Source organism: Podarcis filfolensis (genome assembly GCF_964270895.1).
Source record: "Podarcis filfolensis genome assembly, chromosome: 2".
Classification (NCBI taxonomy): Eukaryota; Metazoa; Chordata; class Lepidosauria; order Squamata; family Lacertidae; genus Podarcis; species Podarcis filfolensis.
The window spans coordinates 2,138,735-2,162,524 of NC_139605.1; the positions used below are offsets into that span (position 1 = coordinate 2,138,735).

General features: G+C 46.6%; 3 protein-coding genes across 8 annotated transcripts in view; 1 reads left to right on the forward strand and 2 right to left on the reverse strand.

Moving 5' to 3' along the window:
• LOC310756738 (uncharacterized protein) overlaps window positions 1-4,858 on the reverse strand; it is a 28,234-nt gene extending 23,376 nt beyond the window's left edge. The window contains exons 1-4 of one of the 3 annotated variants that reach the window (XM_083601380.1): window positions 4,666-4,723; window positions 1,467-1,649; window positions 1,211-1,337; window positions 897-974 (exon numbers count right to left, since the gene is read on the reverse strand). In XM_083601380.1, the coding sequence (XP_083457506.1) occupies window positions 897-974; window positions 1,211-1,337; window positions 1,467-1,541 (280 nt within the window). In that variant the 5' untranslated portion in view covers window positions 1,542-1,649; window positions 4,666-4,723. Of the gene's footprint in view, window positions 1-896; window positions 975-1,210; window positions 1,338-1,466; window positions 1,650-2,017; window positions 2,378-4,665 lie in introns of those variants that run through there. The other 2 variants (XM_083601378.1, XM_083601379.1) reach the window with 2 other exon arrangements.
• Window positions 4,859-10,876: 6,018 nt separating this feature from the next.
• Window positions 10,877-19,188, reverse strand: LOC310756696 (uncharacterized protein). 3 transcript variants are annotated; one of them, XM_083601285.1, is made up of 5 exons: window positions 19,088-19,188; window positions 17,744-17,882; window positions 17,489-17,615; window positions 13,299-13,376; window positions 10,877-13,108 (listed from the first exon to the last, which is right to left on the reverse strand). In XM_083601285.1, exons 2-5 carry the CDS (start codon window positions 17,816-17,818, stop codon window positions 11,466-11,468), a joined length of 1,923 nt encoding a protein of 640 aa, XP_083457411.1. In that variant the 5' UTR covers window positions 17,819-17,882; window positions 19,088-19,188; the 3' UTR covers window positions 10,877-11,465. The 3 variants fall into 3 exon arrangements, with proteins under 3 accessions (XP_083457411.1, XP_083457412.1, XP_083457413.1); XM_083601286.1 differs by lacking the exon at window positions 19,088-19,188 and adding an exon at window positions 18,377-19,038; XM_083601287.1 differs by lacking the exons at window positions 13,299-13,376; window positions 19,088-19,188 and adding an exon at window positions 18,377-19,038 and having other exon boundaries at window positions 10,890-13,108.
• Window positions 19,189-19,231: 43 nt separating this feature from the next.
• Window positions 19,232-23,474, forward strand: LOC310757169 (uncharacterized protein). Of its 2 annotated transcripts, none has more exons than XM_083602395.1 (2): window positions 19,232-19,367; window positions 21,508-23,474. In XM_083602395.1, the coding sequence occupies exon 2, from the start codon at window positions 21,668-21,670 to the stop codon at window positions 22,499-22,501; it is 834 nt and encodes a 277-aa protein (XP_083458521.1). In that variant the 5' UTR covers window positions 19,232-19,367; window positions 21,508-21,667; the 3' UTR covers window positions 22,502-23,474. The 2 variants fall into 2 exon arrangements, with proteins under 2 accessions (XP_083458521.1, XP_083458522.1); XM_083602396.1 differs by having other exon boundaries at window positions 19,244-19,367; window positions 21,480-23,474.
• The last annotated feature ends 316 nt before the right edge of the window (window positions 23,475-23,790 follow it).

The window sequence follows — 23,790 nt, forward strand, 5'->3', positions numbered from 1 at the left end:
AGTACATTAACCTGAGCTCAGTGGCACTACAGAGGATATTTTAATTTGAGGCATATCTCAGCACAAAGAAAGGGAAAACTCAAGCCTGGAGGACATCTCTGGTCTTTAGAAGAATGGACCAGACCAAAGGCCTCCCAGACATGGTCAATTTTTGCAGCTTCAGGTGTGCATGTTCATGCTCTGTGGGGCCAGGGACAGAAGGGGGTGTAACAACAAACGTAAAACGTTTTATGACATTTTATGATGCTTTTGTATGTACAGTGGTACCTCGGGTTACAAACGCTTCGGGTTACAAACTACGCTAACCCGGAAGTAGTACCTCGGGTTATGAACTTTGCGCCAGCGGCATGGGAGGCCTCCTTCGGGAAAGCGTGCCTCAGGTTAAGAACGGTTTCGGGTTAAGAACGGACCTCCGCAACGAATTAAGTTCGTAACCCGAGGTACCACTGTACTGGAAGCCAGTCAGAGTGGCTAGGAAAACCAAGCCAGATGGGCAGGGTATTATTATTATTATTATTATTATTATTATTATTATTATTATTCAATGTCCCCTTCAGGGAGCAGCGGAGTTACTACAAAACCCACCCTCTGTCCTCCAATCAGGCAAGCAGATTTCAAGGACACAGCCCAGCCAAGGAAAAAGGACTCAAGGAGGGTGTGAAGCAGGGCAGGCGATGGGTCATGGCCTAGGGAGGGAGATGGCCGAGGAGAAGATAGCCCCAAGGGCCAGCAGGAGAGCATTTGAAGGCTGCATTTGCCCAACTGGTCTATTTAGTCCTACAGAAGCCAACTAGATGCTGTGAGAGGAAGCCCAGAATCAGGACATAAAGGCAGCAGGCTTATGCTCCCTCTCTTTCCGGAGGAAAAAGGGCCACACAACACAGCTAAGCAGGTACCTTCTGAGATCTCCCCTTCTTTGGGATCCTGGAGAAATGGCTCTTGTCTCTCTTTCCAACAGGAACTGAGGTCTGATTCTGCCAAGGAAAAAGACAATATTAGTTACTTTTGGCTGCAAATCATCCAGCCGTTTCAAATTAATCTGTATCCATGACCTCAAAGGAAGGGATTATGTAACCAGAGCCTATAAAAATGCACCACACGAGTAGGGGAAAGCAAAGTTGCAAATATCGTAAGAGTACATACAGGATTTGACCTAAGGTTTCACACCTTCAACGTCTAACAGCCAAGAGGAATAAAAATGTGCCCTCACCTAGAGAGGCCACCATCTCATAATTCTCCTCCATGACTTCCTTGTGCAGAGCTCTTTGGCCTGGATCCAGCAGAGCCCACTCCTCCTCCGTGAAAAACACAGCCACCTCCTCAAAGGTCAAGAGGGCCTGGAAGAAGAAGAGGAAGAAAACAGAGCTCCTCTTTGATCCCCATCATCCCCACTCAACACAGAGGGAGGCTGGGTGGTCCCATCTGTGCCTCTTCCCTCCTCCCTGCTCCCGTTGCTCTTTCCCTACCTGAGGAAGCTGCCTGGCTCCTCTTTCCACTCCACCTGTAAGAAGAGGCCGTTCAGAGGGGGGCTCGGAGGCCATTGCGTTGGCAGTGGAAAGGACAGGAGGAGGAGGCGTAAACTGGGCCACTTCTGGTACGCTCTCAGCTGTTGCCACGATGCACTTCAATGCAAGGAGCAAGGAGCAGCTCTTTAAGGAAAACAATGCATAAATTATTATTATTACTAATTGAATTTATATACCCCCCTATACCCGGAGGTCTGAGAGCGGTTCACAGAAAGGCGGATTTATTTAGGGTGGGAGACATTTACACAGATGACATACCTTTGACTGGGGAACAAATGCTAAGTAAAGCTAGACAACATCTGGAATTTGCTAAACGTGCATCAAATCACACATTTTTCTAACAAACCCAGCAGTTACTGCACATGCCTCTTTAAACTTCGGCTGAAATTCTAATTGCAAATACAAATGCAAAATCCAAACACGTATTATCAAAAATGAATTAAAGCAGTTGGTGGTATTCATTTAGGTGAAACCAACTTAGTGAAACATACCTGGGAATCAGATGTAGGGACAGTAATCGAAGAGGCCAGCTGGCAGAGACTGTGGGAAGGAACCCTGAGGTGTAGCTATATGAACAAAGCTATATTCCATCTCAGAACTGGATATGGAACTGGATATGGAACAACTGATTGGTTCAAAATTGGGAAAGGAGTACGGCAAGGCTGTATATTGTCTCCCTCCTTATTTAACTTATATGCAGAATACATCATGCGAAAGGCTGGGCTGGATGAATCCCAAGCCAGAATTAAGATCGCCGGAAGAAATATCAACAACCTCAGATATGCAGATGACACAACCTTGATGGCAGAAAGTGAGGAGGAATTAAAGAACCTTTTAATGAGGGTGAAAGAGGAGAGCACAAAATAATTTTTGGGGAAAGAAATGTTTATGAAATAAGCTTGATCCCTAAACAAAAAAATCCTACATATCCCAACTTTGGAATTGTTAACTATTTTTAAAGATGAAAATGCTAATATGAAATATAAAGAACTCATCACCTTTATTTCAGCAGGGGCTAAAAAACTCATTGCTCAAAACGAGAAATCTCTGGAAGACTTGCATTTATCACAATGGAATCAGAAAATCTGGACTACAACACTTTCCAAAAAACCCCACAGATTTTTATACCTACTGCTTTTTGTAATTTTACTGTTGCTACAATAATTGCTTTTGTTTCTTATGTTTTTGATCTGTGTTATATTCTTGTTCTCTTTCGTAGGCTATCTTGAAAATATAGACTAATAAAATTATGGTCCTCTACAAAAAAACCCACAACCTGACAAAAAGGAGTTGAAGCATTTGCTGGAAAAAGAAGTACTGGGGATGATTTCGTTCTGACAGAGAAACTTTTCACCCCTTACTCTAAAGGACGTCAACTGCCTTGGCATCCACCAGATTCGCACCCAACACTTTGGAACAATGTTTTCCCATAAGGACACACATTTGTGTGTGTTGTTTTGACGGGGATTCAGTTTATGTTTGCTATTTTCAACTTTTTTTGGGGTGGGGAGGGAGACTTTAAAGGGGGGAAACTCATTTTCCAATTTATTAAGATGTCAAAGCCAAATTATAATTAATTTAATACACTCCCCCCTCCAAAAAAACCCTGCTTTCCCACTCTCTCAGATATATTCCAGTTCATCCACTCTTACATGCTGCTTATTTTACAGATTTATCTCTAATTAACATGCTTTATTATTATTATTTTTAGCAAATTCCTTGTCCCTCAGCTGCCCTTTTACCAACTCCTACATGTAGGGGGTGTTTATTTAATGCCTCCAGCCAATGCCTTGAGACCATCTGGAAGGTGCTTAAGACCGACTTGCCCATTCTTGTTCCCAGTCTCCTAGCCCCCCATCTATGATTTCTGAAAGGGGGACTGCAGGAGGGACCTCTCCCTTCCCAACAAGCAAATTCTTGTTTCCTTTTGCTTCCTTCTCACATCAGCCTCTTTCTTACTAGAACCCACGTACCTACAGGACCGCTTCTCCTGGTATGCCCCGCGGAGGACCTTAAGGTCCACAAATAACAACACTTTGGAGGTTCCGGGTCTCAGGGAGGTTAGATTGGTTTCAACTAAGGCCAGGGCCTTCTCAGCACTGGCCCCGACGTGGTGGAACGCTCTGTCACAAGAGACCAGGGCCCTGCGGGATTTGACATCTTTCCGCAGGGCCTGCAAGACAGGCCTTTGGTTTGGACTTGGTCTGACCCTTATGTTTCCCTCCCCTTATGGTCTTGATTTATCAGCTATTTTAAAATGAGGATGCATTTTAATTAATTTTTTTCCCTTTTCTTTCCCCCCCCTCCTTCTCTTTTCTCCCATTATATTTTTACTGTGATTTTATTGGTGTTAGCCGCCCTGAGCCCGGCTCTAGCCGGGGAGGGCGGGGAGGGCGGGGTATAAATAAAATTTATTATTATTATTATTATTATTATTATTATTATTATGGAAGTTCCGGAGGCCGATTTCCCTTGACACTGCCCATCTCTCACCCCCCACCCAATTCGAAATCTCCTCCCTCTCTCCCAATCCAGAGGCGACTCTCTTCTCCAGCTCGGGGGCTACAAAAGCAGCACAGCAACACCCTCCTCCCCAATTCCCCCCCCCCCAAATGCAAGGCGGCTTCCACTGCAGCAAAACCCGCCCCCACCCCAGCGAGCTTGACCATGAGACTGCAAGGAACGGGGGGAGGGAGGGGGTGGATTAGGAGGCTGCGTCTAAGATACCTTTTTTGGGGGGTGGGGGGGAGTGTCTGGTTGTCAGCTTGTGACTGTTCAGTATCCGATTCTGGTTGCATGCGGGGGGTGGGGGAGCGAGCGCCCTTTCCTGGTTCTCTGGCCCCGAAGGGTCTTTGTTCCCCCGCCCCCACCCCAAAGAATATCTTGCAATGCAGACCTTGTTGGGATGAACCCCACTTTGCAGCCCCCTCCCACCCCCTACAGACCTTCCCTGATTTTCTCTCATTCCGCGCCCCCCACCCAAAACCACCTCTCCCTGGTAGCCCTGCTTGTAAATTCAAGGGGAGGGGAAAGAAATCCTTCTCCCAGCCCCCTACCCAGCCCCTACCTCAATTCCTCCCCCCCAGCAAAAAATATACTGCACCTCAATTCCTCCCCCCCAACAAAAAATATACTGCACCTTTTTCTCCTCCTCTGCAAGCCCTTTTCTTTTCTGTTAATATGCATGGAGATGCCTCTATACCCCAAAAAACGTCCTGCCTCTCTAGGAAGCCGAGCTCATTGACCCAGAGGGAGGGGGAGTGACCCCCTCCCGGAAAACGGGTTTGTTTTTGTTGTTTTTTTTCTGGAATTTCCTCAAAGAGGAGGAAGCCAAAGGCAGCGCCGTCATATCCGGTTACCAGGCGAGCGCTGGAAGGGGCTTCTCTCGGGAAGTTTGGTCGGAAGTTTGCAAAAGGAGCGTCTCTAGAGGACAAAGAGGGAAAGATTCCGCGTGGGGGAGAAAAGGACAGAGTTTGCAGTTGCAAAGCGGGGACCCAACACCTGCAGGGTTTCTATGCACCGTCTCCTTTGAAGCCCCCACCCCAAAAAACACGGTTTCCCACCAAGGGAACTCCTGAATGGGGGCCATCCAGAGAATTTGAAGGCAAAAAGTTCCCGTCACAGCTCACGAGGAGGATATTCTTTCACATTCTTAATTTGCAAGCTGGGCGAGGTGAAGATGGGAGGAAATATAATAATAATAATAATAATAATAATAACAACAATAATAATAATAATAATAATAATAATAATAATAATAATAATTAATTAATTAATAATTTTATTTATACCCTGCCCTCCCCAGCCATAGCCAGGCTCAGGGTGGCTAACACCAATAGAATCACAGTAAAAACATAATGGGGGGAGGGACCGATTTAAAATACAGGTTAAAATGCAATTTAAAATGCAGCCTCATTTTAAAAGTAGCCGATAGATCAAGACCGTAAGGGGAGGGAAACATAAGGCTCAGACGGAGTCCAAACCAAAGGCCATATTTATATATAAATTGTATATGTATATGTATAAAATTGTATATGTGTATTGTATATGTATTGTGTATATATATATATATATATATATATATATATATATATATGTATATATATGTATATATCTATGGATCCAGCCCATGGCATTATAAGAGATTGGCAGAAAGCAGGTGCCAACTTAGCCACCCTTGAAAGTTGGAAATCAGCTCAGCCTGATGTCAAGGGTTCTGGGAATTGAAGCTCTGCGAGGGGTAAACTACAGTTTTCTGGATTCTTTGAAGGAAAGAATCTGCTTTAAGTGTATATTCCGTACACAGCCTTTGGAGGTGGGGTGTTCTGGACAATTCCAGCAAAATAGGGTTTTATAGTGATCCAAACAGTTTCTGTGGGTTTTGTATCTATGCCCCACACCTGTTATGTTCACAGCCCAGCTCTTTCTCTCCAGGACGCATTCCAGGCTTCTGAATGTCAGGTAGTTGTTTATCGCTTTGACATCTGCTGGAAGGGCGTTCCACAGGGTGGGCGCCACTGCCGAGAAGGCCCTCTGCCTGGTTCCCTGTAGCTTTGCTTCTCGCAATGAGGGAACCGCCAGAAGGCCCTCGGCACTGGACCTGGACTGTCTGGGCAGAACGATGGGGGTGGAGACGCTCCTTCAGGTATACTGGACCGAGGCCGTTTAGGGCTTTAAAGGTCAACACCAACACTTTGAATTGTGCTCGGAAACGTACTGGGAGCCAATGTAGGTCTTTCAAGACCGGTGTTATATGGTCCCGGCGGCCGCCCCCAGTCACCAGTCTAGCTGCCGCATTCTGGATTAGTTGTAGTTTCCGAGTCACCTTCAAAGGTAGCCCCATGCAGAGTGCATTGCAGTAGTCCAAGCGGGAGATAACCAGAGCATGCACCACTCTGGCGAGACTGTCCGCAGGCAGATAGGGTCTCAGCCTACGTACCAGATGGAGCTGGTAAACAGCTGCCCTGGACCCAGATTTGACCTGTGCCTCCATGGACAGCTGTGAGTCCAAAATGACTCCCAGGCTGCGCACCTGGTCCTTCAGGGGCACAGTTACCCCATTCAGGACCAGGGAATCCTCCACACCTGCCCGCCTCCTGTCCCCCAAAAACAGTACTTCTGTCTTGTCAGGATTCAACCTCAATCTGTTAGCCGCTATCCATCCTCCAACCGCCTCCAGACACTCACACAGGACCTTCACTGCCTTCACTGGTTCTGATTTAAAAGAGAGGTAGAGCTGGGTATCATCCGCATACTGATGAACACCCAGCCCAAACCTCCTGATGATCTCTCCCAGCGGCTGCATGTAAATGTTGAAAAGCATGGGGGAGAGGACAGAACCCTGAGGCACCCCACAAGTGAGAGCCCAGGGGGTCTGAACACTCATCCCCCCCCCACCACTTTATGACAGTGCCCCTAGCTCCCAGCCCCTCAAGACGGTCTAGAAGGATGTTAAGGTCGATGGTATTGAATGCCGCTGAGAGATCCAGCAGAACTAGGAAACAGCTCTCACCTTTGTCCCTAGCCCGCCGGAGATCATCAACCAGTGCGACCAAGGCAGTTTCAGTCCCATGATGAGGCCTGAATCCCGACTGGAAGGGATCCAAATGGTCCGCTTCTTCCAGGCGTGCCTGGAGTTGTTCGGCAACCGCTCGCTCAATCACCTTGCCCAAGAATGGAAGTTTTGAGACTGGGCGATAGTTGGCCATCATGGCCGCATCTAAAGATGGTTTTTTAAGAAGCGGTTTAATAACCGCCTCTTTCAGCGGGTCTGGGAAGGCTCCCTCACGGAGGGAAGCATTCACCACCCCACGAAGCCCATCGCCCAGTCCTTCCTGGCTAGCTTTTATAAGCCAGGATGGGCAAGGATCCAGGAGACAGGTGGTTGGTTTCACTCGTCCAAGCAGCCTGTCCACATCCTCGGAGGTAACAGATTGGAATTGATCCCACTCAACTTGACTAGACAGAACTCTAGCACTCTCCCGCCCCAGCCCTGCTCCCACGGTGGAGTCTACTTCTTCCCGAATCTGAGCGATTTTATCTGCAAAAAACTTTGCAAAATCATTGCAGGAGAACATGTGGCCCGTACTGGGCCCTGATGTTGCAGGTGGTTCCACTAAATTGTGAACCACCTGAAAAAGTCTCCTGCTGCTTTTTCTGCAGATGCAATAGAGGCGGTGAAGAAATTTAAAATGTAAAAGATTGGGACGTGGGTGGCACTGTGGGTTAAACCACTGTGCCTAGGGCTTGCCGATCAGAAGGTTGCGGTACGAATCCCCGCAACGGGGTGAGCTCCCGTTGCTCGGTCCCTGCTCCTGCCCACCTAGCAGTTCGAAAGCACGTCAAAGTGCAAGTAGATAAATAGGTACCACTCCGGCAGGAAGGTAAGCGGTGTTTCTGTGCGCTGCTCTGGTTTGCCAGAAGCGGCTTAGTCATGCTGGCCACATGACTGTACACCGGCTCCCTCGGCCAATAAAGCGAGATGAGCGCCACAACCCCAGAATCAGCCACGACTGGACCTAATGGTCAGGGGTCCCTTTACTTTAATGTAAAAGATCAAAGAGGAAGTTGAAAATGGAATACAGGCATTTAGCATTTTCAAGATCATTTACCTGTTTGTGTATATGCACCTTCAGGAAGAATCCCTGAGTCTTCTCCCCAACGAGGATGAATCAGGTGTGCACCCACCTCCCTTCATTTTGGGGGGGTCCCTCCCCCCACCTGTCAGGCAGCTTCCCTGTTTGCTCTCTTTCCGTCTCCACATCCCACTAGCACTGCATTGCATTGCAATCCCGCCCCCAAAAAGCATGTTTTTATGCCTGCACTAGGCCCATCCTGCACCCTGGATTTGATCTCTCTCAGGAAAGAAAGAGCATCAAAATCTACTGGAGGGGGAACCCATTTTCTCCTCCCACTTTGCCCCACGTCCAGTTGGGGAGGAGGGGGCATTTATTTAATTCATCCAGCCTTGAGGCTATTTAAAAGGTCCTTAAGACCCTAATCAGTTTCAAATCCCGTCACCAATGCGCCCATTTCCCTTCCAGAAGGGAAAGTGAGCAGGTGCTTTTTCAGGGTTCAGGAAATCCAAAATGTGCCTCTCTCTTCCAGTTTTGGGGCACAAAAGCAGCACAGCCAACCCTCACTGATTCCTCTCCGCCCCCCAACATGGGCATTTCCAGCTAGGGTGTTCACTTTCTAGCAAGGCAACCCCAGCTTGTCAGCCCCCCATCCTTGAATTTTGAAAGGGGGGGCTTCTTCTCACCTTTGAAAAAAGCAAATTCTTTGCTCTTTTTGCCTCCTTCTTCTATCAGCCTCCCACTGGGTGTGGCTTTCGGTTATGAGCTACCCCTCCCAGTTTGATGCCATCTGCAAATTGGTGGTCTGACACCCCATAAACCACTCGAGGCGACACATTCAACTGCTTTAAACTAAGCATTCTTTATGAGACTGAGTTGGCGCTACCAAAATGGCAATATGTGTAGCCCATCTCCCCTTTTCAAGAGGAGAATTTGGTAATAATAATAATAATAATAATAATAATAATAATAATAATAAATTTTATTTATATCCCGCCCTCCCCAACCGAAGCTGGGCTCAGGGCGGCTAACAACAATCAAAATAATCCAACATTCTAAAAACATTCATTATAAAATTAATTAAAATCAAATTAAAATCAAATTGATGGCAACCATTAAGCAAAATTCTGTGCAGATTGCCAGAGGAGGGGGTCAGGCTGCGCCCTGACCAAAGGCCTGGTGGAACAGCTCTGTCTTGCAGGCCCTGCGGAAAGATGTCAGGTCCCGCAGGGCCCTAGTCTCTTGTGACAGAGCGTTCCACCAGATTGGAGCCGCGGCCGAGAAAGCCCTGGCTCTAGTTGAGGCCAGCCTAACCTCTCTGTAGCCTGGGATCTTCAGGATGTTTTTATTTGCAGACCGTAAATTTCTCTGTGGGACATACCAGGAGAGGCGGTCCTGTAGGTACGAGGGTCCTAGGCCCTCGTAATATGAATCCAAAACGTTTGGTTACCTCCACATTTGTCAGAGATAAATTTCTCCTTTGGATCAGTGGAAATTTGATTTGTAAGAGATTTGTATATGTGAAAAGAAAGCAAATCAGCAAATTGTCAGAGATAAATTTCTCCTTTGGATCAGTGGAAATTTGATTTGTAAGAGATTTGTATATGTGAAAAGAAAGCAAATCAGATCCAAAAGAGAAATTTATCTCTGACAAGTGTGGAGATAACCAAACATTTTGGATTCATCTCCACTCCCATCGTTCAACCCAGACGGGCCAGGGGCCTTCTGGCGGTTCCCTCACTGCAAGGAGCGAAGTTACAGGGAATCAGGCAGAGGGCCTTCTCCGTGGTGGCACCCGCCCTGTGTAGCACCCTCCCACCAGATGTCAAGGAAATAATCAACTATGTGACTTTTAGAAGACATCTGAAGGCAGTCCTATTTAGGGAAGATTTTAATGTTTAATGCTGTATCATGTTTTTAATATCACATTCATCCAGTGCTTTACCAACTGCACTGGCTCCCAGTGGAGTACAGGGTCAGGTTTAAGGTGATGGTTTTGACCTTTAAAACCCTATGCGGCCTAGGACCCACATACCTACGGGACTGCCTCTCCTGGTATGCCCCATGGAGGACCTTAAGGTCCACAAATAACAACACTTTGGTGGTCCCGAGCCTCAAGGAGGTTAGATTGGTTTCAACTAGGGCCAGGGCCTTTTCAGCCCTGGCCCCGACTTGGCAGAATGCTCTGTCACAAGAGACTAGGGCCCTGCAGGACTTGACATCTTTCCGCAGGGCCTGCAAGACAGAGCTGTTCCGCCTGGCCTTTGGTTTGGACTCAGTCTAACCCTTATGTTTCCCCTCCCCTTACGGTTTTGATCTATGGGCTACTATTAAAATGAGGCTGCATTTTAAATTGTATTTTAACCCATATTTTAAATGCCCCCCCACGCTATTATGTTATTATTGTAATTTTACTGGTGTTAGCTGCCCTGAACCCAGCTCTGACCGGGGTATAAATAATTTTAAAAAATTATTTATTTATTTATTTATTATTTATTTATTGTTTGGAATCTGCCCAGAGTGGCTGGGGAAACCCAGCCAGATGGGTGGGATATAAATAAAATTATTACCACTGCAGCAGTTTTAATCAAAACATCCTCTATGTTGATATTTGATATGCTTCTGAATAGATTAAAGGTTGGTACTCAAAAGAGCCCCAGTGACAGGACAGTCTGAAGATTGTGAAACTTTATTTAGAAAAAAAGGTAGGAGGCCATAAGACGCACACACATTTCCCCTTACTTTTTAGGAGGGAAAAAGTGAGTCTTATAGAGCAAGTATAACATCCTAAGCCACCAGAAGACTCCAAATACAGGCCACTCGCAATTGGCGTACGATGGTGAAGCACTCATAAGCCTGTCCCCTCCCCATTCTGCCCCCTTCCGGCTTGTCACGATGCACATATCAAATGCATGTCAATCAGTCGTTGCTTGTAGTCGCCTTGTGATACCTGAGATATGTGACTGTTTTCCTTAAAGGAAACGGTGATGGCAGCAGAACAGTGCCTTTAGCCACACCTCTGACCAAGGAGCTACGTTTTGTCTTATCTCCTTTTCCATCACTTGGATTTACACCAAATCTGTGCCCCATTCCAAATTTCAAACAGGGCCAGCCCAAACATTAGGCAGAGTGAGGATACTGCCTCAGCCACTTAACATAGCAGTGCTAGGAATATCTTCTTTCCCCCTTATAATCAATTATGGCGGCTGTGAATGGGCATTGATTACTTTGGATAACTCTAAGATGAAACATAGCTGCCATACATTGTACTTTTGGCAGTTCGGTTCCATTAGGCTTCACTGTTGACAGTTTTTTCTCACCAAGCAGGAACAAAACCTTACATCATAGTACATTGCAGCTCTTCTCATGCTCCATTCTCTGCTTTGTGGGTTCTTTGATGTGTAGCAAGGTTTCCACTCTGGCTGAAGCTCTTTCCACACTCCATACATTTAAATGGTTTCTCCCCAGTGTGGGTTCTTTGATGTAAAGTAAGGTTACTCCTACGACGAAAGCTCTTTCCACACTCAAGGCATTGAAATGGTTTTTCCCCTGTGTGGGCTCTTTGATGCACAGTCAGTCCACTCCTACAACTGAAGCCCTTTCCACACTCCATGCATTCAAATGGTTTCTCCCCAGTGTGGGTTCTCTGATGTATAGTAAGTGCACTCCTACAAGTGAAGCTCTTTCCACACTTCATGCATAAAAATGGTTTCTCCCCAGTGTGGGTTCTTTGATGTAAAGTAAGATAATAATTGAGACTAAAACTCTTTCCACACTCCATACATTGAAATGGTTTCTCTCCAGTGTGGGTCCTTTGATGTGCAGTAAGGCTTCCGCTATGTCTGAAGCTCTTTCCACACTCCATACATTTGAATGGTTTCTCCCCGGTGTGGGCTCTTTGATGGAAAGTAAGGTTACTCCTACGACGAAAGGTCTTTCTACACTCCATGCATTCATACGGTTTCTCCCCGGTGTGTGTTCTTTGATGTACAGTAAGTGCACTCCTACAATTGAAGCTCTTTCCACACTCCGTGCATTCAAATGGTTTCTCCCCGGTGTGGGTTCTTTGATGTAAAGTAAGAGAGTGACTAAAAGTGAAACTCTTCCCACACACCATACATTTAAATGGTTTCTCTGCTGTGTGGGTTCTTTGATGTGCAGTAAGGTTTCCACTCTGGCTGAAGCTCTTTCCACACACCATACATTCAAATGGTTTCTCCCCAGTGTGGGTTCTTTCATGTAAACTAAGGTTACTCCTATGACTGAAGCTCTTTCCACACTCTACGCATTTATGCAGTTTTTCCCCAGTGTGGGATCTCTGATGTAAAGTAAGATGGTGATTTTGACTGAAAGTCTTTTCACACAACATAGGTTTAAATCGATTTCCCCCGGTGTGGGTTCTTTGATGCACAATAAGGACACTACTCGAACAGACGCTTTTTCCACACTCCATGGATGTATGTGGTTTCTCCCCAGTATGGGTTCTTTGATGTAACATAAGATGGTGATTGAGACTGAAACACTTTCCACACACCATACATTTAAATGGTTTCTCCCCTGTGTGGGTTCTTTGATGTGCAATAAGGTTTCCGCTCTGGCTGAAACTCTTTCCACACTCCATGCATTTGAACGGTTTCTCCCCCGTGTGGGTTTTTTTATGCTTGACAAGGTTACCAGCACTGCTTAAGCTCTTTCCACACTCTGTGCACTTAAACATTTTCTCCCCTGTTTGGGTTCCTTGATGTAAACTAACGCTTCCACTCTGACTGAAGCTCTTTCCACACTCTACACTGCTACTTCCTGTGCATTCTTCCTGTGGATTCAGGGATACATGGACACCAATATCCTGAGTAGTAAGGGAGTTCTTTTTCCAGTTCTCCCACGTATTTCCTACATACTTTTCGGTTGATTGTTGATTTACAAAGGTCTCTTTCTGTGCTTCATGCTCCATGTTTTCTACAGACACCATGGATGGCTCATCAGATTTCTCACTCTTCTGCCCATTACCTGTTTTGAGGCAGAAAAAGCAAATGCCATTCAAATTGCAAGGTAAAGCAGAGACTCTCATTGTAAGTCAGGCCCAGTTCTCAGCTTCTCTGATTTTACCATTTTCAAGCATGTCTCCCTACTTCTCTCCCTCCTCAGCTGAATCTGAAGTTAGCTTCTGAATATCCTACAGTCTCAGCTAAGCACCTACCTGCTGATATCTCCCCTTCTTTGGGATTATGGAGAAATGGATCTTGTATTTCTTCGCAACAGGAGTTGAGGTCTGATTCTTTTAGGGAAAGAGACAATATTAGTTACTTTGGGCCACAAAATATAAAGCCATTTCAAATCAATGCATATACCTATGACCTCAAATCCAAGATACAAAATAATAATAATATTATTCCGACTAAACATCAGGAAGAGCTTTCTGACGGTAAGAGCTGTTCGACAATGGAACAGTCTCTCTCTGGAGGTTATGGACTCTCCTTCCTTGCATGTTCTTAAGCAGAGGTTGGGTGGCCATCTGTCATGGATGCTTGAGTTGAGATTTTTGCATTGCAGGGGGTTGGGTTAGATGACCTTTGGGGTCCCTTCCAACTCTACATTTCAATGATCCAATGAAAAGGGATCACATAACCGGACCAGATACATCACTTGAAAATTTGTCACTGACCCATGCTAAACTAAAGTAAAGAACTCCAGGGAAACAGGTACAGTGGATGCTTGGGTTGCGAACGTGATCCATGCGGGAGGCACGTTCACAACCCACAGCGTTTGCAACCCGTCTGCGAACCCGCGGGTTGCAATTCGGCGCTTCTGCGCATGCGTAAAGTGTGATTTAGCGCATGCGCGAGCGCCAAAACCCAGAAGTAACCCTTTCTGGTACTTCCTGGTTTCGGTGTATCCGTAACCCGAAAACGCGCAACCTGAAGCGCCTGTAACCCAATATATGACTGTACTCTTAAAAGTGTGTTGAAAATAATAATAATAATAATACTTTTGTACTGTTTTGTACTGTTTTATTGCTGTTAGCCGCCCTGAGCCCGGCTTCGGCTGGGGAGGGCGGGATATAAATAAAATTTATTATTATTAATTATTATTATTATTATTATTATTATTATTATTATTATTAACTACAGGGGTACCTCAAGTTACAAACACCTCAGGTTACAAATGCTTCAGGTTACAAACTCCACTAACCTGGAAGAGTTACCTCAAGTTGAGAAATTTGCCCCAGGATAAGAACGGAAATCATGTGCTGATGGTGCAGCGGCAGCAAGAGGCCCCATTAGCGAAAGCACGCCTCGAGTTAAGAACAGTTTCAGGTTAAGAACGGACCTCCGGAATGAATTAAGTTGGTAACTAGAGGTACCACTGTAGTTAGCCTTTTTCAGGAGCTTATATTGGCCCAAATATAAGCCGCACTCCCCCCCAACAGTGAAAAGTTAAAGTGCGGCTTAAATTTGCAATATTACAAAAAATGGCTTTTATGATATTGCAGCTGAAACAGACATACAGTAAAATGGAACGTGTGTGAGTGCCTGCTGAATTTTAAGGGAGCGACTTATATTCACGTATTGTCTTTTTATCTCCCCCACCCCATGAATTTTAAACGTGCGGCTTATTTGCGGGTGCAGCTTATATTCGGTATGTAATTTGTCCCTTGGGCATATCTGAGGATTGGAAAGTAGCCAATGGAATAATTTTTCATTTTATTTTTTAGAAAAAGGGAATGGAAGTGACAGGCTGGTTAATTTAACATCTGTCCCTGGACTAGATGACCTGTGGGGTCCCTTCCAACTCTTATGATTCTAAGCCATGGGTAGGCAAACTAAGGCCTGGGGGCTGGATCCAACCCAATTGCCTTCTAAATCCGGCCCACGGACGGTCCGGGAATCAGTATGTTTTTACATGAGTAAAATGTGTCCTTTTATTTAAAATGCATCTCTGGGTTATTTGTGGCACATAGGAATTTGTTCATTTCCCCACAAAGTATAGTCCGGCCCCCCGCAAGGTCTGAGGGGCAGTGGACCGGCCCCCTGCTGAAAAAATCTGCTGTCTATAAAAATTCACAAATCCTTTCCTGATTTCTTTCGGATTTTCTATTTATTTACCTTCCACTGTAATTTTATTTATTGTATTTTGCGCTTTTCTTTTTTTAATCTGCCAAGCCAACCGTTTTCCTGATTTATTAGCACGTTCGAAATTTTTCTGTTCCATTCTTTCCATTCCACTTCTTGATTTATTAACATTGCAAACTGGCTTTGTAGCATTTTAATATTTTGATTTGGAATACTGTGTGCAGTTCTGGCCGCCTTACCTCCAAACGAATAAGTATAAAGTTGGAGGAGGTTTGGAAATGGACAATGTAAACGATGAAGGGGATGCAGCAATTCCTTTATGCTGAATGTGACGCGCAGCGTAAATTAATAATGCAGAGTTTTTAAGTGAAAGAATAAGAGCTTTACTGAGTTAAAATAAACTTCTTCATAAGCAACATGGTTCCAAACAGTTTGACTGTGTTAACGGAGAAATCTGAAGGCTCCCTTGGACAAAAAACAAGGACACCAGCCAGGAATACCAGAGCAAAAGAGCAGCCAGTAGGCTTGGTCTTTATTGAAGACTGTCAGGACAGGACTCCCACCTGCCACAAGGTGGAACAAGATGGAAGCCCCGAACAAAATAAGACCCCAACTTTTATTAGATGATAATCCCCATGTAAGGGGCGCGGGTGGCACTGTGGGTTAAACCACAGAGCCTATGACTTGCTGATCAGAAGGTTGCCGGTTCGAGTGCCCGCGACGGGGTGAGCTCCCGTTGCTCGGTCCCTGCTCCTGCCAACCTAGCAGTTCAAAAGCACCTCAAAGTGCAAGTAGATAAATAGGTACCACTCCGGCGGGAAGGTAAACGGCGTTTCCGTGTGCTGCTCTGGTTTGCCAGAAGTGGCTTAGTCATGCTGGCCACATGACCCGGAAGCTGTACGCTGGCTCCCTCGGCCAATAAAGCGAGATGAGCGCTGCAACGAGTGGACCTAATGGTCAGGGGTCCCTTTACCTTTAGTCCCCATGTTACACCCCCTCCAAACTACATCACGGTTACATCATGAAAAGGGAGGTCTGGTGGCAGTAATCTGAGCATCCTGGACACTACCCCATGGTTCCCCTTGCCCTCCACCAAACACCCATCAAGTGTAACAAAAAAGATATTTACATTTCCCTGTTTCCCAGCAAAGTTTATCTTCATCTGGGTTTGCTATTTCTAGAATGGCTACCTGTCTGGCACTCAGGTATCAGGATGCCAGGAATTATCCCTCAGGCAGAGGGGCTGCTGAGGAGCTGAGCTCACCTGTCTATATGAATTTCTGAAGTTTTCCCAGTGAGCCAGTACATAGGTACATTTATCAGTGAATTCTTACATTTCGTATTGTGCAGCAAAGGCCCTTTGAATAGTCAGGAAGAAACTGTGACGAAGTGTTTTGTGGGGACAAATCACAAAAGTCACAAAAGTGATTGTGCTGATTTTGGTAGTGGGCTGCATGTGCATGATATCTGCATGTGCAAACCCCCCCACAACAAATAAATTCCCACAACAACTGAGATTACATACTGACTCTGCTATAACTGAGGGAGACTGACTCTGACTGAAATCTTACAGAGAACACAGAGAGAAAATGGCTGCTACTTATAAGGAGAATGAGTCACATGTCAGAGTGACTCAGCAGTTAGGCCTGAATGACTTTAGTAGGCCCAAATGATTGCGCAGTCCCAGCACTTCCCAGCCTGCTTTGCTGCTTCTGCTCTCATGTGTCTTTGTCACATGACAGAATGTTGGAAGGTTGAGGACAGATAAAAGTACAGTGGTGCCCTGCAAGACGAATGCCTCGCAAGACGGAAAACCCGCTAGACGAAAGGGTTTTCTGTTTTGGAGGTGCTTCGCAAAACGAATTTCCTATGGGCTTGCTTCGCAAGACGAAAATGTCTTGCGAGTTCCTGCAGGGTTTTTTTCCTTTTCCGCCCCTTTTTCCCAAGCCGCTAAGCCGCTTATCAGCTGATCCGCTAAGCCGCTAATAGCGCTAATCCGCTAAGCCGCTAATGGGCTTGCTTCGCAAGATGAAAAAACCGCAAGACGAAGAGACTCGCGGAACGGATTCTTTTCGTCTTGTGAGGCACCGCTGTAGGTCCTTCCAAACAGAGTGAATAGTTAAACTAGGGAACTTTCCCACAGGGGGCAGTGATGGCCACAAACTTGGGTGGCTTAAAAAGAATAGAAGACAACTGCTTTGAGAAGAGGTCTTTCGATGGTTACTGCTTGTTCCTACATGGCATGAATGAATGGCTCAAACAGCAGAGTCACACCTCCAACATCTAACAGCCAAGAGGAATAAAAATCTGCCCTTACCTAGAGAGGCCACCATCTCATAATTCTCCTCCATGACTTCCTTGTGCAGAGCTCTTTGGCCAGGATCCAGCAGAGCCCACTCCTCCTCCGTGAAAAACACAGCCACCTCCTCAAAGGTCAAGAGGGCCTGGAAGAAGAAGAGGAAGAGGAAGGAAACAGAGCTTCTCTTAGATCCCCATCATCCCCACTCAACACAGAGGGAGGCTGGGTGGTCCCATCTGTGCCTCTTCCCTGCTTCCGTTGCTCTTTCCCTACCTGAGGAAGCTGCCTGGCTCCTCTTTCCACTCCATCTTTAAGAAGAGGCCGTTCAGAGGGGGTCTTGAAGGCCATTGCGCTTCCACTTCTGGGACTCCCTCACCTGTTGCCAAGATGCACTTCAAAGCAGGGAGAAGGTCTTTGATGTGAGCAATGGAGAAAGACAGATTTATTTAGGGTGGGAGACAAATAATAATAATAATAATAATAATAATAATTTATTTATATCCCGCCCTCCCCAGCCAAAGCCGGGCTCAGAGCGGCTAACAACAATAAAAGTAACACAACATTCCAAAATCAATTCATTTTAATATCAATTTAAAGTCAAATTAATGGCACCCACTGGGCTATAGTTCTGCGGGGATTACCAAAGGAGGGGGTCAGACTGTGCCTTGGCCAAAGGCCTGGTGGAGCAGCTCTGTCTTGCAGGCCCTGCGGAAATATATCAAGTCCCGCAGGGCCCTAGTCTCTTGTGACAGAGCGTTCCACCTGATTGGGGCCACAGCCGAAAAAGCCCTGGCTCTGGTTGAGGCCAGCCTAAGCTCCCTGTGGCCCAGGACCTTACACAGATGGCATACCTTTGACAGGGAACAAATATTAAGCGAAGGTAGACATTATCTGGAATTCGCTTACCCTTCTCAATAGGCAAATTATTGTTTCCTTTTGCCTCCTTCTCACATCAGCCTCTTTCTTACTAAGGAAGCTCCAGAGGCCGATTTCCCTTGACATTGTCCTCTCTCTCACACAAACCCCCCCCCCCATCTACTTCACGCTCTCCCGCTCTCCAAATCAAAGGTGTCTCTGTTCTCCAGCTGTTTCCCCTGCACCAAAGCAGACCCCCCCCCACGAGCCCACTGAGGCAGAAGCTGGAAGGAGCGATGGAGGGGGTGGGCGGGCAGGAGGGGTCAGTGGTGAGAGGGGAGATGGAGGCTGTTCAACTGAGCATCACTAGGTGGAATGGGGCTGCAACCCCTCTGAATGGAGTAGGACCGACCAAGCTTGCACAAGATGGGGGCTGCCAACCTATTTGCAGTTAGGTTGCATGGGGGCGGGTTTGTCTCTGGCAGCCCCCCACCTCGCCCCCTCCCATCCCCTAGGGATGTTGGCTTGATCTCTCTGCTTCAAGGAGGATCTTGTAATGCAAACCCTGTTGGGGGAGGAGGGCTCTATTTTGCAGCCGGATTGCCTGGATCCCACCCCCCCCCCCCACTAAACGGATCCTACTTGCCTCTCATCCCCCTCCCCAAATCCTTCCTCCCCTCCCCTCCCAGCTGCCCAGTTTGTAGATTAAGGGGGAGGAAAAGCAAGTCCTTCACCCTCCTCCCACGCCCAAATATGCTGCACCTCTTTCTCCCCTTCAACCGGCCAGCTTCTCTTCTGGGGCTGTGCATGGAGACCCCCCCTCCCCTCCAACTTTGCCACTTCCATCCCTCCTCCCCCTGCAAAAAAACCCCTTCTTGCCTCTCTAGGAAGCGCAGCTCGATAGACCCAAGCGGAAATCCTGATTCCCCGCAAACAAAGCTCTATGTAATCTCGTTTATTTAGTGAGAAGGTCGCAGGTTCGATCCCCGGCAGCGGCAGCCAAAGAGACCCCCCCCCCCTGAAAAAACGGCGGTGGAAGAAGGTGAGCCTTCTACATTTCACTTGTTCCTGTTTTGCTGGAGGGGTTGGGAGAGAGCAGTTACTTGCGACCACCCTAAAGGGAAGTCGAACCGGGACCCCGAACCCTCTGCGGGTTCCGGACCCCTCGCGACGCGTCGGCCGGAGCCCCCCCGGCAGGAATCTCTCGGGGGGCTCCGGGCTCCGTGCGCGCTGCGAGGCGCATCCGTGGTGCGCCCTGGGGGGGGGGTCCCTTTGGGCTGCAGAGACGGAGAGAGGGAGTCCACATAAGGGTTAAAGGACGCGAGGGACGCCTGGCTAGAGACCCCCCCTTGCTACTCCCCCCCTCCCTGCGAGGCTCCTGCGAATGGAGATGTGGGCACGCTCGGGAGAGACTTGGTGCGCGGGGCGAGGAGTGAGATGTGCCAAGGGAGGTTTCTGGGCGCAGGGGAGCTTCGGGGAGGGCAGAGGATGCTGGGGAGGGGCTGGGGGGCATGGACGTATCCCCGGGGCAAGAACAAGATAAGTCCAGTGAGCACTGGCCGGGGGCGGAGGGCGGGCTGGAGACAGAGAACGGGAAACGTGGCCTTTCGGAGGGACGTCTCCACCTTGTGCGCTGTCGGGGAGCCGAGCTCCCTTCGCCCCTCCCCATAAAATATTTGAGGGGGCTGCTCCCCCCCCGCCCGAGTTGATGGGCATTGCCATTCAAATGGTGTATGCACGCTGTGTCGTGATCAATTATGTAGCCCCCTGTTGTAAACAAAATCTGTCCTTCTTCCCTTATGGGGTACCCAAGAGCCCATATAGAGTCCTTTCGTGGGCTCCCTATCGGTCGGAGAAAATAACAGAGGCCAGCCAGAGAATATTGAGAAGCAAAGCAGCTAGTAAGCCTGATCTTTATTAAAGCTGTTGCAACAGGGTGCTCCCCTCACAGGGAGGAGGACCCAGAACAAAGGTGTGCCCGGCCCTATATAGACATTTTAAATTCCCTGCCCTGGAGCTCAAGACCACCCCTCCTTACATCATACATACATAACAGAAAAGGCGGTCTACAACAGAAATTTGAATGTTGTTGTTTTTCCTGTCTGCCAGGTTATCTGATAATGCCTTATCTGATTGCCTTTCCTGATAGTGTGCCTATTCCTTTGAGATGGCGATTACCCCATTCCTGAGACAATGGGAAGGTTCCCTCACCCCCTCCCTCCTTGCAGAGAAAACATTTGGTCAGTTTGCTAGTCAAAATGGTTTCAAGTGGGTCTTCCTGTGCTGCTCCAGGCATTTGCTCCACATATCTATGTACGTCCTTGGTTGATACATTTATGAACATTTATTATATATATAAGACCTTAATTTTTTTATTACACCCCCCCATATTTTATTCAAGTTGGCACCCTTGTCTGGAGGGGTCTCCCTCAGCTTCTCCCTCCTGCCTAGGAATCTGACTCGCTCCAAGTCCGTGGAGAGATGGATCCCTGAAAAAGGGGGTGGGTCCAAATGACCCCCCCCCCTCACACACACCTTCCTTTCTGGGAGCTGAACCACGGTCTTTGGATAGAATTTCAAAATGTCAAGTTGTTTTGCAGGCAGACACAAATTCCTACAGGTGTTGTGGAAGATGCAGCAAGCAGGAAAGAGAGGGGCAGAGTTAGGCTTCCCATATATCAGGAAAATTCCTCACATGTCCTTGGTTTTGGGGTGTAAAAATGGCATCGTGAGGGAATTTGGCTAAATCGGCAACATCTCAGGGGAAACCCTAGGCAAAATTAATTTTTATTATTATTTTTTAGTGGAAAATCTAGTTTTTGGCAAATATATGCTACCTCAGGGCCTTATAATGAGACCAGAGTGGGTAAGAAGAAGCCTGCATACCTGAGGCAATGTATTGTTTATTCTTTCTGTAACATTTAAATCGAGTTTCTGGAAGTAAAGCTTTTAAACTCAGCTCAGTCAGTAAAGCATAAGACTCTTAATCTCAGGGAAGTGAGTTGGAGACCCATGTGGGGCAAAAGATTCCTTTATTGCAGGGGGCTGGATTTCATTTTTTTTAAACAGGAACACAGGAGAAGGGAGCATGTGTGAAATGTTAAACAAATGTTAACACAAGAGAAGGTGCCATTGCTTTGTTCCCTTTTAACAGGATTTCCTTTCCCCCAACTCCCAACCAGGTGATGGAGAAGGCAGTCAGAATTCGGAGGGGCCACCAGAGATTTCATTAGGAATAAAAAAGATAGAATTTAAATATGCGGAATGTACAATGTGATTCAGTCAGGGAGCACACTGAGTTCACATCAGTGAACTGAAACAGTGGAGACACCATTTAAAGGCATGGATTGCGGAAAGGACTTCCGTGGGAGTGGAATTCCTTCAAAACATCAAGGAACTCCCACAGGGGAGAAACCATATAAATGTATAGAGTGTGGAAAGAGCTTCCTCTTGAGTAAGCACCTTAATGCACATCATCGAACTCACACTGGTGAGAAACCATTTAGTTGCATGGAGTGCGGAAAGACCTTCAGTCAGAGTGGAAACTTTAAAAGACATCAGCGAATTCACACTGGGGAGAAACCATTTAAATGCATGGAATGTGGAAAGTGCTTCAGTGATAGTGGAAACCTTACAAACCATCAACTGACTCACACAGAAGAGAAGCCATTTAAATGCATAGTGTGTGAAAAGAGCTTCAATTGTAGAGGAAACCTTAGAAGACATAAGCGAATTCACACAGGGGAAAAATCATTTAAATGTATGGCATGTGGAAAGACCTTTTGTGAAAGGGCAAAACTTACCATACATCTACGAACTCACACAGGGGAAAAACCATTTAAATGCATGGAGTGTGGAACATGCTTCCGTCATAGAGAATCGCTGAAAATGCATCAATATACTCATACAGGAAATAAACCATATCAATGTTTTGAGTGTGGAAAATGCTTCAGTCAGAGAGAATCGATGAAAATACATCAATATACGCATACAGGAGAGAAACCATATAAATGTTTTGAGTGTGGAAAATGCTTCATTCAGAGTGGAAGCCTTAATGTACATCTACAAACTCACACAAGGGAGAAACCTTTTAAATGCATGGATTGTGGAAAGAGCTTCATTAATAGTGGAACGCTTAGAAAACATCAGCAAACTCACATGGGAAAAACAATTTAAATGTATGTTTGGTTGCAGAATAAATCCAGGCATATCTGGAGGATATGGACCATGTGGACTGCATTTCTTCCAGTTGGGTTTCAGGCCCTGCCATCAGACTGAGACCGCGTTGTTGGCTGTTACGGAAAAATCGAGGTGTGAGGCTGCTTAGTCACCCAGCTCGTCGGGCAGAGCCCGCGGGTCCCTGTGGAATAAAGGAAGGAGTCCAGCCACCAACCGGAGGAAATAGCTGAAGATCAAAAATTATTGTGCAACAGGTTCAAAGAGGAATTTTGAACTCCGAGGATGGGGTGACTTTTAGAACTTTACCACTATATCCCAGAATACATTTCGTAGAGCATCATTGCTACATCACTGACATGTCACAAAAGGGGAGGGGTAGACAGGGGTTACACTAGTTTAACCTTGGCAAACATGTCCAGACAAGTCCTTGGTACAAGATTAGCATAAGCAGACATGTCAGGGCAAGACCCAGGTATAAGATTAGCACAGGCAAACACCTCTGAAGTCCCACCACCCAAAATACAAAAGAACTTCCTTTGCATGTCTGGCCCTTGGCAAGTTTGGTGATGGGATTAGGCTTTCCTTGGCCAACAATCAGCTCAGCAATTGTCACCTCTGGGAACTTCCTGGAGTCCCTTTGAAGAGGGGAATAGATTTGGAATGAAGGAAACTGGCAAAGAAGTTGATTTTAAATTATTTTTTAAAGCTAGGTAACTTCCCTGAGCTGTCATGTTGAAAGGATACATTCAGGCATAATATTTGTAACATTTAACTTTAATGTAATTTCTGTAACATTGGCGCTGGTTGATTATGTCTGGCTGGCAAAAAGGTAAAAGCTGTTTCCTGGTTCTGCTGGATCTCTCAGTTTCTTTTAATGCTGTTGACCACGGTATCTGGTTACCTATTTGTGATAAAAATATATACCTTACCCAATTTGTTGAGAATAAAGCTTTACTGGTCAGGTTGGCAACAGTTGAACCACGAGTATTATTTCCAAACTCCTCCAGTCATCGTGGGCACAAAGTCCCCACACCTCTCGCCTCTCCCTCTCAGCAGTCAAAAAAGAGCGAACTGAATTAAGCAAGTAAGCGCCACCTCATTTCCCCAATGCCACCTCTGCTTTGTGAAATACATTCCCAATTAAATGACATTATAAATACTGACACATCCTCATGGACGGTCTAGGAGGGTTGGGAGTTAGGGGCAGGGTTATGCAGTGGTTCCGCTCCTTCCTCCTGGGCCGTGTCCAGAAGGTGGTGTTGGGGGTTGAGTGTTTGGACCCCTGG

Bases quoted from the DNA above. Each gene is read 5' to 3' on its own strand.
- LOC310757169 (XM_083602395.1), top strand. From the start codon at position 21,668: ATGGATTGCGGAAAGGACTTCCGTGGGAGTGGAATTCCTTCAAAACAT.
- LOC310756696 (XM_083601285.1), bottom strand. From the start codon at position 17,818: ATGGCCTTCAAGACCCCCTCTGAACGGCCTCTTCTTAAAGATGGAGTG. The intron at 13,377-17,488 runs GTAAGGGCAGAT...TTTCCCTAAAAG, and splicing joins TGAGATGGTGGCCTCTCTAG to AATCAGACCTCAACTCCTGT. The intron at 13,109-13,298 runs GTAGGTGCTTAG...GCCTCAAAACAG, and splicing joins AGAAGGGGAGATATCAGCAG to GTAATGGGCAGAAGAGTGAG.